The sequence below is a fragment of the Thunnus albacares genome, chromosome 15, assembly GCF_914725855.1.
Source record: "Thunnus albacares chromosome 15, fThuAlb1.1, whole genome shotgun sequence".
Classification (NCBI taxonomy): Eukaryota; Metazoa; Chordata; class Actinopteri; order Scombriformes; family Scombridae; genus Thunnus; species Thunnus albacares.
Genome location: NC_058120.1, coordinates 19,902,183 through 19,915,098, shown reverse-complemented (window position 1 = coordinate 19,915,098; position 12,916 = coordinate 19,902,183). Strand labels below are relative to the sequence as shown.

At 37.4% G+C, this 12,916-nt stretch overlaps 1 pseudogene and 4 gene segments (V, D, J or C); 2 read left to right on the top strand and 3 right to left on the bottom strand.

Moving 5' to 3' along the window:
• LOC122998178 overlaps positions 1-4,921 on the bottom strand; it is a 92,577-nt gene extending 87,656 nt beyond the window's left edge. Inside the window, 2 exon segments of the V gene segment in view lie at positions 4,191-4,509; positions 4,602-4,921. Coding sequence covers positions 4,191-4,509; positions 4,602-4,653 — 371 coding nt within the window.
• LOC122998174 overlaps positions 1-11,286 on the top strand; it is a 94,726-nt gene extending 83,440 nt beyond the window's left edge. Inside the window, 2 exon segments of the V gene segment in view lie at positions 9,406-9,440; positions 10,364-11,286. Of these exon segments, the coding sequence occupies positions 9,406-9,440; positions 10,364-10,683 (355 nt within the window).
• LOC122998180 overlaps positions 1-12,916 on the bottom strand; it is an 88,746-nt pseudogene that overhangs the window by 67,725 nt on the left and 8,105 nt on the right.
• Positions 1-12,916, top strand: part of LOC122998179 — a 106,236-nt gene that overhangs the window by 86,266 nt on the left and 7,054 nt on the right.
• LOC122998186 lies at positions 12,091-12,660 on the bottom strand. The segment is given in 2 exon segments: positions 12,091-12,398; positions 12,574-12,660. Coding segments are annotated over 2 exon segments (366 nt in total).

Below are 12,916 nucleotides of genomic sequence, written 5' to 3'. Positions count from 1 at the left end.
CACACTTAGAGACTGTTGTCCTTGTTTGTTATTTGTGAGCTTTGTTTCTGTCAAATCTTAATTTCCTAGCCTTAATCCCTACAAATTCTGTGAATTTAGCTTGAAGATTAACAATCAACCAAATTTAAATTTAACCCAAAATCTGAAACTAATTCTAGTTTCCAAACATAACACCAGAGCTATAACCTTAACCACTTTTGTTTCCCCCTTGTTTCGGTTTTCCACAGAAAAAAAAAACAAAAAGAACGAAACAAACAAAAAAACTTCAGAGTACCTCCCTTACACACACACACACACTTTCTCTCGCACTCTTAAAGGACGGGTTCACAATTTTTCCAGTCTGCTTTGAAACAATAGTCAGGTACTCATATGACAGTGGAACAGGTTTTCCTCCTGCTGATACTGGCCATTAAAAGATCCCTTTCAAATACTCTTACAATGGAAGTGATGGAGGAAACAAAATTCTCAGTTTGTTAAATAATGTACTTAAAATGTTATCTAAATCTAATATGATGCACCAGCAGTCACTTAGTTAATTTAAGTGGATATCTTATTTTCTTTGTGTTTCCTCGGACAGTGTTTCCCTGTTGAGCTGCAGTAGAAGGATAGAAACAGAAACTGCAAATTTGGCACTAAAAATGTTGAAAGATATCTACTTGATTTGACCAATTTGGACTCCTGAAGCTCCACAAAACGAAGCTTCAAAATCCTCAATCACTTATATTGGAAGCACATTATAAAGGGATCTTTTAATGCCCAGTATGAACAGGAGGAATGATTACAGCAAGAAAAACCTGTTTCAGTGTTCATTTGGGCACCTGAATATTGTTTTAGGACAGACATGAAAAATTGTGAACCCATCCTTTAACTGCACCAAAGGCAAGTTCATTGCAAGAACATTCTTAAAAGCCGGCATCTCTGTGAGCCTGTATTTTGAGCTAAATGCTACATCAGCACTCTAAATGACATTGCTAATGCCAAGCAGTTATAGTGTTTACCATGTTCACCATCTTAGCATGCTAACATTTGCTAATTAGCACTAAACACAAAGTACAGCTGAGGTTGATGGGTAACGTCTTTAGTTTAGCAATATTTAGTTATAAAGCAAAGTATTGTCTGAATGGAAACTTTGACTTCATGATGACACTAGATGAAAACAAAAATTACCTGCCATGCATGTGATTTAATAGCATTTTGCATTTCATGTTCACTTTCCATTTGTGTTCTGGGAGATACTGTAAGATAAATATTTTATGTATTCATTCCTAATCTTGCAGCTTCTTTATCACCTTTTATTGTACAGTGCTGAAAATTGGAAAACAAATTAGGGTTGGGTTGAACATCTGGAGCTATTTTATTCTTAAGGGACAAATTGTGACTCTCGTGTTCATGTAAATCACAGTTTCATTTCTGCTTTGCATTGGGATTCAATGCAGCTATAGCAAGGTTGAGGAAACTGTTTGGTGATAGAATACATAGATACATTAATATTTTTGAAATCCATGCATTCAAAATGTGACTTGCAATATGCTTGGGAGCACATTTTAACTAAAAAATAGTGCAGCTTTAAGGAGAAGAAATAATAATTACTTAACTGTAAGTGTCACTGACAAAAACACTTATTATGACTGATCCTTTTCAGAAATATTAATCATTGATGCATTAACTGAAGTACCGTATAGTAGGCATTCTTCACAGAAGACATATTAGGAAAAGCATAAATGTTATGAATAACATTAATGGTGCCTCTGTTCTATTCAAATGTCCTAGTAAGCCATGACAGTGTGACAATGAGTCAGTGTGCACAATATCAGGACCCTGAAACTGAAGCAGCTAAATGAAATTCAGCCATCATTCATTTGATTATTTACACCTATGCTTTTCCCATTGTGGCATGTCAAAATGTCCTCTGTGTAAAAAGGCCTGTAGTAGGTGCTACTTCAAATAAGTTGATAATGGGTTTGGGTCAATGTAAAAAAAAAAAAAAACAAACATTTTTTCTTTTAGTACATTTTAGCTTGAAATACAGTACCCAGCAAAGTAAATAAACACAAATAATACCAATACCAATATCCAAACTCAATAACTTTCCTCTATTTATTATTATTACTATTATTAGTAGTAGTAGTCATAGTAGTAGTAGTAGTATTGTAATTTTCCACTTTTGAAAATGTACTGTGGTTCTGGGCAGTCTTGTTACATGTATTACTTGGAGTATTCATACTGCCAGTGTTATTTTTTTTTTAGTTGAATTTTATCCTAAATGAAATTGAATTTGTGCGCTCTGTGCTCGCTGTTGTGTGACCGAGGTTTTTGTACGACATCTTAACTGGCTTAAATCACTGTGGAACACGTTTGATGGAGGAACCAAACTCATCGTGACAAGTAAGCGTGATTTATCTGTAATTGTTGAAAATGTGATATTAGACACACTGCTGGTGTTTGAGCACTCTGACAGTTCAGCCCATGAGAAAAGAAAAGTGTTGTGAGAGAGATACAAATGATTTTGGTTTTATGGAAATTTTATCATCATTTGGAAAAAATTTAATACCAATGTATATAAACAAAAAACAGAAGACATTAAAATTACATAAAAAAGAAAAACAAGGGCTCCAATTAGTTTAGGATGTTTATAAATTATTGCTGAACTTTTCAAAGACAAATAAGCATTTTGAAAACAACTTAATTTAAGTAAAAGATCATTTCGTATAAGTATAAAACTGTAAATTATTTATACCTATATCTGTTTTCAATGTGAACATCATACTTTATTTCATGATGGCAAAGTTCCAGTTGTTTGTTTTCTTTACGTGTAAATTTCTGCTAATTCTGTTAAATTCATCTTCTATTCATTCAATCAAATCAATCTGAAAGTAACAGCAATGAATAACATAATTTTGTTATGTTTGAATGTGTCAGTGAGTTACATTTGAAATTGATAATCAATAATGAACAGAATATACTTCTCAACATATTTCCCAGAAATGTCTATAGAACTTTACTGTTAATAGTCTTTGTTACTTCCACCATTTGTTGTGTCGTTAGATTAAATTCAGTTTTCTTTGATGGATGATTTTTTGAAGCTAACCTTGTCATGTCTTTATATCACACACACAGTTAATCCACAGCATTGTTAACCTCTGTCATGTATCATAACTCAGCTGTCTGTCCTACAGTAGAAGTTAATCTGCTCCTTGTGTGTCTCTGCTCTCCCCTCCAGCTGGCCCCACGGTCAGGCCCTCAGTCTCTCTGCTTCCCCCCTCCTCTCAGCAGCTCTCTGGGGGCTCGGCCACGCTGGCCTGCCTGCTGACCGGCTACACCTCCTCAGGGAGCCGTGGTGAGCTGGGAGGTGGACGGTAGAGAGGTGACAGAGGGGGTCCTGAGCAGCTCAGAGGAGGAGAAGAGCGGACGCTACAGCAGCAGCAGCATCCTGAGCCTGAGCCAGGAGCGCTGGATGGAAGGAGAGGTGTACTCCTGCAAGGTCCTCCATCAGGACCACAGCCAGACCAAGTCCGTCCACAGGAGCCAGTGTAAGGGCTAGAGGGGCTGGCTGAAGCCCAGGACAGGAGCTGTGTCTCGGGGGAGCAGGAGGAACACACCTGCTCATCTGATCAATATGAGTTTTAATGTCTGTAGAGTAAACTGAAGCTTTGTGTGACAAAGAACAACAACAACTTAGAGAGTAATGTGTGTAGCTCAGCAGCTAGATGTGAGTGTGCTTAATAACTGTCCTGTTGATGATTAACGTTTTTGCTAATAAAGCTTGCACTGATAAATAATGAAAGTGAAATAATAAAGTAATGAGAACATGTAAAGAAATCAAGTTTATATCATGACAAAATATTTGAAAAATATATTTTGGAATTAGATTTTCAGTGAGGAAAAAATCATGACTGAAATATGTGATCAGAAAACATTTTTCAGAGCTAGAGTAAATGTGAAAAAAACATGACGTAGTGTCAATAGATGTTTAAAATCTCTAGAAAAATGACAAGAAATAAACTTACTCTATGTAGTGGAGTGAATACATATTTTGTGCTTGGTGAGGTTACTGTCAGCTCTGTGTTCAGTGGTCTGTGTCAGAGTCTCTTCCTCTTCAGCAGCTGCAGTCGGTTCCTGCTGTAACAGCTCAGTGTCTCTGCAGTCTGACTGAGGGAGGTTTTTGTACGACTACAAATCACTGTGTGAACGGCCAGTTACTGCCTACATTATGGAGACTCTGACAGTAGTAAACTGCTGCATCTTCAGCCTGAACTCCACTGATGGTCAAAGAGAAGTCAGAGCTGCTTCCACTGCCACTAAACCGAGCTGGTGTTCCTGATACACGTGTGCTTGCAAATTTTATTAGCAGTTTTGGAGCCTGTCCAGATTTCTGTTGATACCAGGACATAGCATCTCCATCACTATATCTATAAACAGCCTGGCTGGTTTTACAGGTCAGAGTGACAGTGGATCCTGGAGTAGATGTCACTTCTGGAGGTTGAGTTACAGTCACCTGACCGCTGCATCCTGCAGACAGAAACAAATCTTTCATTTATCAGCAGAAATAAATGACAGAAAAGGAAACACATCATGTTTGAAATGTTGCTGAGTGAATGAACCTGTAAAACAGCAGCAGGCCAGCGTCCAGATGAGGATGGTGATGAGAGTCATGGTGGTTGTGCTTTCTGCTGTGTTGACTGACAGATCTGAGTCCTGCAGTGTTGAACTCACAGGACTATAAACCTTCTCAGTTCACTGGAGGATCAGCTGACGATGCAAAGCCTCCTCTCTATGGAAATGATTTCTCTGCTCTCAACAGACTGAAGGCAACGTGGGACACAAAATCAGGAGAAATACTGTTTGGATTTACACCATCTATGATCTTAATGGAATAAAATAACTTCTTTTGGAAACAAGTTTGAGGATTTACAACATTTGTTTGAATGGGAGTGGTTGGTATCTATTTACTTATTTTTTTTTACATACAAGGTTTCACAAATACACTATATACTCATTCTGTAACATATGATTATTTAGAAATGTTGTGTTTATTTAACATTGTCTCAAATATGTAGCATGTTCACAATCTGAATTTGTTTCAGGGAAAATCAACCTGTTTTGCTGTCACTTGTACAAACTTTCAGAAAAATGATGCAAATTGTTTTGATTCAAGAAAAAATTTAAAGCCACATCAATAAAAAAACATTTTGTACATTTGGTTAAGTGTTAGTTATCCAGTTTTAGCAGAAAATAAAGTGACTTTTCAGTGGATTCATTTCTTTAAATCTCAAAATTACGAGTACAAACACCATTTAGCTACACCATATCAGCGGCACCCTGAGCCTCTCTGCAGACCAGTGGAGGAAGGTGGGCTCAGTGAGCTGTGAGGCCAGTCTGAGTGGACAGACCCCCGTCACTCAAACCCTGGACCCTGACCACTGCTCAGAGTAGAGCTTCAGCAACACTTCCTGTCTGGAAATGATGCTTCTTTTTCTTTGCTAGAGATCTTGATGAAGCTACAGATCTTCTCTGTTCAGCTGTTTCTGCAAGTTTCACATCTCTCTACTCACTGTTTTAATGTGCATGTTGCTTTCTAATACTGATCTTCCTTATATTCTGCTTTATGTTCATTACTTTTCAAATGAAACTGAATATTCTTGGTTTCACTCCAAGACAAATTATTCATCATTTAAAATATGACATGAACATTGAACCATTATTCAATAAAACTGTTGATTATAATGAGTCATTGTCAGTATTTCCTTTAACATATATGAAAAATAACTTCTTAATCATCACAATATCATCATACTTGATATCAAAGTATACCTAATAGTATAGGAGATTGCAGCTCTTTAATTTACTTGTGACAATAATTATAGGTATGAAATCCTTTGGATCCTTAAAATGTTTATTTACCTTTGGGCTGTAGTTGTATCATTTTGTGCAGCTATTGGTTGAAAATCTGTCAAATATTTGTTTCTATCAGTGGCTGAAATTAACAAGAGCTAAATGTTTCCAGCTTACTCATAAAGAGATTGAATTAACTGACAAGAATTGAAGTTTTAACTGTAAATGTAAGAGCATCTTTCAGTTTGTTTTACTTTTATTTGGGTTCACTGCGGTTCTGCTTGATGACTCTTGTGTGTCAGAGTCACAGTGTTGTGTTCACTCCACCAGTTATCCTCATCACAGTCTCTTCATCAACCCTCTGCAGCTGCAGCAGGCCGTTTTCACTTCAGTCAAACTGAAGGAGGTTTTTGTACGACTCTAAATCACTGTGTGAACGTGTTACCAGTATGTAAGCCAAGACAGTAGTAATCTCCAACATCTTCAGCCTGAACACCACTGATGGTCAGAGTGTAGCCAGAACCAGATCTACTGCCACTGAATCGAGATGGAGTTCCTGAGTTTAGAGTTGATGCTAAATATATAAGAAGTTTGGGGGCTTGTCCAGGTTTCTGAAGGTACCAACTGAGATCATTTTCAATATCTGAACTCCCTGTGGCGCTGATGGTCACCGTCCCTCCAAGACTAACAGACTTGAATTTGTCAGTCTGAGTCAGAAATTTGTTGGCAGAAGACTCTGAAATGAAAAATTAAATATGAATCTTGAGTAGAACTTTTACCATCCTTTGGAACGTGAATTTATAACATAAGAGAAGAGAAAAATAGAAAAGACATTTAAGCAAAAGTAAAAGGGAGAACACAGACTGGATTTACACCAAAATATTTTCAGAATCTCTCACCCTGACTCAGAAAACCCAACATGACCAGCAGAGTTATTGGCGACATCATCCTGATGCAGTTTTCAGTGTGAGTGCATGAAAACAGTTCAGACTCTCTGTGACACAAGAACTTAAACTCTGAGGAGCAGTGATGCATGAAAGTCATGCAAAATACATTTAAGAAGGCAAACACACACCTGTTGTTGTGAAACAGAAAGAGCAGAAATGAGGAGGAGTGAGAGATCATCAAAACTTTAAAATTAATTTACAAAACTTTGACGTCATCCTTTTTTTATGTTGCAAATATTCACGTTTTTACATCTTCATATAACTTTGTGTTCATTAACAGGTGTGTGGTGTATGGATTTTCATGAAGGTGAAAATCATTAATTAAATATGTGATTTATTAATGTTCAGAGCTCTGCTGCTGAGGATGAATGTGAAGAGAGCATCATGATGTAATTAGTGATTTATGTCTTGTTTGCAAAAATCTCTTAAATCAGTCTGAAATAAACTATTTGCCAATATATTGATGTGAATAAGTTTTCTCTGCTTGGTGAGGTTACTGTCAGCTCTGTGTTCAGTGGTCTGTGTCAGAGTCTCTTCCTCTTCAGCAGCTGCAGTCGGTTCCTGCTGTAACAGCTCAGTGTCTCTGCAGTCTGACTGAGGGAGGTTTTTGTACGACTACAAATCACTGTGTGAAGACATTAGCACTGTTTATTTGATGAATGCTTTGACAGTAGTAAATTGCTGCATCTTCAGTCTGAACTCCACTGATGGTCAAAGTGAAATCAGAGCTTCTTCCACTGCCACTATACCGAGCTGGTATTCCTGATTCACGTCTGCTTGCATAATATATTAGGAGTTTTGTAGTCTGTCCAGATTTCTGTTGATACCAGGACATAGCTTCATCTCCATCACTATCTCTATAAACAGCCGGGTTGGTTTTACAGGTCAGAGTGACAGTGGATCCTGGAGTAAATGTCACTACTGGAGGTTGAGTCACAGTCACCTGACCGCTGCATCCTGCAGACAGAAACAAATCTTTCATTTATCAGCAGAAATTAATGACAGAAAAAGCATATTAAGGGCATTGTTATTGGCTTGTATGTATCAGAGTAAGTGTGAATGATTTGTTTTAATCAAAGTTGTTACTACAGCAGTGGTGAGAACAAGGCCGATGGCTCAGGCACAAGAGCAAAATGTTGATTGGCATTCGGGTACTTTAGGTGGTTTGAGCTGAAAAAGTTAGCAGTTAGTCTTGAAATCCAGATTTTGGGGCATAAACAACATTGTTGCAGCTGGATGACCTATTGCTCTAAATCAAGGTCATGGTGATGATGAAGCAATGAAAACTGTAAGACTGTAAGTCAAGTAGAGATGGCATTAAGGTTTGTGCTTGTGAGGTTACTGTCAGCTCTGTGTTCAGTGGTCTGTGTCAGAGTCTCTTCCTCTTCAGCAGCTGCAGTCGGTTCCTGCTGTAACAGCTCAGTGTCTCTGCAGTCTGACTGAGGGAGGTTTTTGTACGACTACAAATCACTGTGTGAACGGCCAGTCACTGCCTACATTATGGAGACTCTGACAGTAGTAAACTGCTGCATCTTCAGTCTGAACTCCACTGATGGTCAAAGTGAAGTCAGAGCTGCTTCCACTGCCACTAAACCGAGCTGGTATTCCTGATTCACGTCTGCTTGCATAATATATTAGGAGTTTTGTAGTCTGTCCAGATTTCTGTTGATACCAGGACATAGCTTCATCTCCATCACTATCTCTATAAACAGCCGGGTTGGTTTTACAGGTCAGAGTGACAGTGGATCCTGGAGTAGATGTCACTACTGGAGGTTGAGTCACAGTCACCTGACCGCTGCATCCTGCAGACAGAAACAAATCTTTCATTTATCAGCAGAAATTAATGACAGAAAAAGCAACACATCATGTTTGAAATGTTGCTGAGTGAATGAACCTGTAAAACAGCAGCAGGCCAGCGTCCAGATGAGGATGGTGATGAGAGTCATGGTGGTTGTGCTTTCTGCTGTGTTGACTGACAGATCTGAGTCCTGCAGTGTTGAACTCACAGGACTATAAACCTTCTCAGTTCACTGGAGGATCAGCTGACGATGCAAAGCCTCCTCTCTATGGAAATGATTTCTCTGCTCTCAACAGACTGAAGGCAACGTGGGACACAAAATCAGGAGAAATACTGTTTGGATTTACACCATCTATGATCTTAATGGAATAAAATAACTTCTTTTGTTAACAAATTTGAGGATTTACAACATTTGTTTCAGTGGGAGTGGTTGGTATTCATTTATTTAATTTGTTTCACATACAAGGTTTCACAAATACACTATATACTCATTCTGTAATTTATGATTAATTATATTTATGATTATTTAGAAATGTTGTGTTTATTTAACATTGTCTCAAATATGTAACATGTTTACAATCTGAATTTGTTACAGGGCAAATCAACCTGTTCTGTTGTCACTTGTACAAAATTTCATAAAAATGATGTAAAATATTTTGATTCATGAAGAAATTTAAAACTAAATCAATGAAAACATTTTATACATTTGATAAAATGTTAATTATCCAGTTTTAGCAGAAAATAAAGTGACTTTTCAGTGGATAGATGCTTGTTCACAGTGCAGGAGGTTTTTGTACGGCCACTTAATGAGTTTGTATCACTGTGGAGGACTTTTGGTGGAGGAACCAAACTCATCATTAACTGTAAGTACCAGAGATTTCTCATTTCTACAACATAATATATTATACCGAGTTTTGCACCAGAACGTGATAAAACTAGTATTTATTTTGGGTAATTTATATATTATGGGTATTTTTCACTTTGTATTAAGCTTAGCTGAAGTTTGGAGAAAACTTTGTGCAGATATTATTAATTGTTTATTATTGTAGATGGTGTTATGATGACATATTTGCAAAAAAAAAATCTAATTTTCATATATTTTACTTTTAGTCAATTGTTTGCTTCACAAAATGTCGTTGTAAAATTTCTCTGACAAACATTTTAACAACCAAACAATAAATTTAACTTTATTCATTATTTTTTGACATTCAAACAATTTTTAGATTTAAAATATGATGTTGGTTTCTGTAAAACAAATAAATGAGTTTATATTTAGATCCAGTTTTGCTGTAGTTTGTGTTCACAGTTGGTTAGTTTGATGTTGAGAAAAGGAAGTGAAACAGACAGATGACAAAGTCTTTAACTGTAATCACACATTAGTGTTTCACCTCTTAACTTTTATATAAACTCATCAAGAAAATCATTGCAAGAATAATTATTTACTCTAACACATTTAGATTTAATTTAATGATCATTAAATTAAATGAATCATTACATTTGAACCTAACTCATGTTGTATATTGTCTGATTCTTAGTGATTTATGATGATTTGCTACAATAGATTCATTGCTTTAAATGTCAAAATTACAAGTACAAACACCATTTAGCTTTATTAACAAAACCCTCATTTCCTCCCATTTCTCACTGCCTCTCCTCTGTCTGATCACAGTGTCACACACACAGTTAATCCACAGCATTGTTAACCTCTGTCATGTATCATAACTCAGCTGTCTGTCCTACAGTAGAAGTTAATCTGCTCCTTGTGTGTCTCTGCTCTCCCCTCCAGCTGGCCCCACGGTCAGGCCCTCAGTCTCTCTGCTTCCCCCCTCCTCTCAGCAGCTCTCTGGGGGCTCGGCCACGCTGGCCTGCCTGCTGACCGGCTACTCTCCTCAGGGAGCCGTGGTGAGCTGGGAGGTGGACGGTAGAGAGGTGACAGAGGGGGTCCTGAGCAGCTCAGAGGAGGAGAAGAGCGGACGCTACAGCAGCAGCAGCATCCTGAGCCTGAGCCAGGAGCGCTGGATGGAAGGAGAGGTGTACTCCTGCAAGGTCCTCCATCATGACCACAGCCAGACCAAGTCCCTCCACAGGAGCCAGTGTAAGGGCTAGAGGGGCTGGCTGAAGCCCAGGACAGGAGCTGTGTCTGGGGGGAGCAGGAGGAACACACCTGCTCATCTGATCAATATGAGTTTTAATGTTTGGAGAGTAAACTGAAGCTTTGTGCGACAGAGAACAACAACAACTTAGAGAGTAATGTGTGTAGCTCAGCAGCTAGATGTGAGTGTGCTTAACAACTGTCCTGTTGATGATTGATGTTTTTGCTAATAAAGCTTTCACTGATGAATAATATGATGAAGAATATTGGTCTTTTGTCTTATGTAGATTGGTAAGAAATTTTACAACTTTGAAAGTTTATATCATGGTAAAAAATATCGACAATGAATTTTCTAAATTAGATTTTTGGTGAGAACAAAGTCTACTAAATAAAATATATGATCAGGTAACATTTGTCAGAGCTTTTCTGCTGAGTGTTAATATGAACAAAACATGATGTGGTGTCTTTAGACTTTACAGCTGTGTGTTGAATCTAAATGTGATCTACTTTCATTCTGCATTTCATGTGTCATCACCTTTTATCTTGAATATGTTGAATATAGTCACATACATTGTTTTGTGCGCCTCTAAAGGAGAAATAAATATTTCATTCTCTCATGTCATATCTTTCAACCAGTTTTTTTTACATTTCATTTTCGTAGAAGAATCTAAAATCAGTCATACTGGGTTCAGTTGAACACCTGCAGCTGTTTTATGGTTTGTTATTATGGTTTGTTATTACAGGGTCTTTATGGAAACCTTGTGGGAACTAAAGCAAGCTTTGTCAAAAATGGAACACAAAAATAATCCATTAATTAATAGTATTTTCTTGTAAATTATAAATGTATGAAAAGAAAAAGTTTGTATTGTGAAGAACGATCCCTGGCAGTGAATTTAATGCAAGAATTATTTTAATATTGTAGATTATCTATGTTCTGGTGTATGGACAGTGCTTCTAAGTGACACTAAGTAAAATATCTAACATTATTCATTTTGTAAAGTTAACATGTAACCAGGTTGAAGAATTCTCTAATTATTCTGGTGTCACACTTGAGACTCAACACCAGGTTGTTCTCAGTGTATCATCTCAATATACTGTGATGATTGTAATATTACATATACTCTGTGTGTATTATATGCTGATTACTATTTTGATATGAACATTATTCTGTAAGACATTTAGTTGTAAGATAAATACATGTTGTGAAGAAATCATATGATATCTCGTGGATTATAAATACTTCAGCGCCAATTTTTTAAAAATCTGCTCAGAACTGGAGCGAAAATACTTTGTTACTTTTTGCTTCTGAAACTACAATGTGGTGTTCAGTGAAGCTGTCGTCCATGTGAAAGTCTGCTGCAGAAACTCACAGCTGCAACATGTCAAACTATGACTGAAGGAGGTTTTTGTACGACTCTATATCACTGTGTGAACACACCCGTATATGCTCCCATACAGTAATAATCTCCTGAATCTTCAGCCTGGACTCCACTGATAGTCAGAGTAAATTCAGGTTCAGATCCACTGCTGCTGAAATGACTCGGAGTATCAGATTGACTGCTACTTATTTTATAAAACAGCAGTTTGGGAGGCTGTCCAGGTTTCTGCAGGTACCAGCTGAGATCATCATCAACTCCTGTACTGGCTGAACAGCTCAGAGAGACTGTCTCCCCCAGACTGACAGCCTTTGATGCAGGAGACTGAGTCACAGATGGACTGGCACCTGATCCTGGAAAAAAAGAAATAAAAGTATATTTTTTAAATCATTTTTAAAAACTGCTTTTAAGAAAGTACAGTGTTCAAAAACATGAAATCTGCGTTTTAAAGTGTAATATCAATGGAGCATAATAAACATGTTCAAAGCTTAGTGTCCAGTTTAACACAAGAAAATCACTACATCTTACCATGAAGTCCAAACACCAGCGTGATGAGCAGCGGAGTCAGTAACATCATCATCATCATTAACCTCACTGTCAGAGACACTGCACAGACTGGTCTCAGTGACACGTCTTAAAACTTGTTAAAGAGCAGTGATGCACAGCAGCCATTCAAAACACACATTTCATAGGCAAACACATACCTGTGTATGTGTGAGGAGGGAAAATGTTTGGCAGATTCCAAAGACAATAATCTGTCTGTCAGCACAGTTATATCAGTATCAGAAAAAAAACTGTTATTTCTGCACAGTCACAGAAACATTCTTGGCTTTGCTTGTTGAACAGGCTCCATTATAACATTTGTATGATC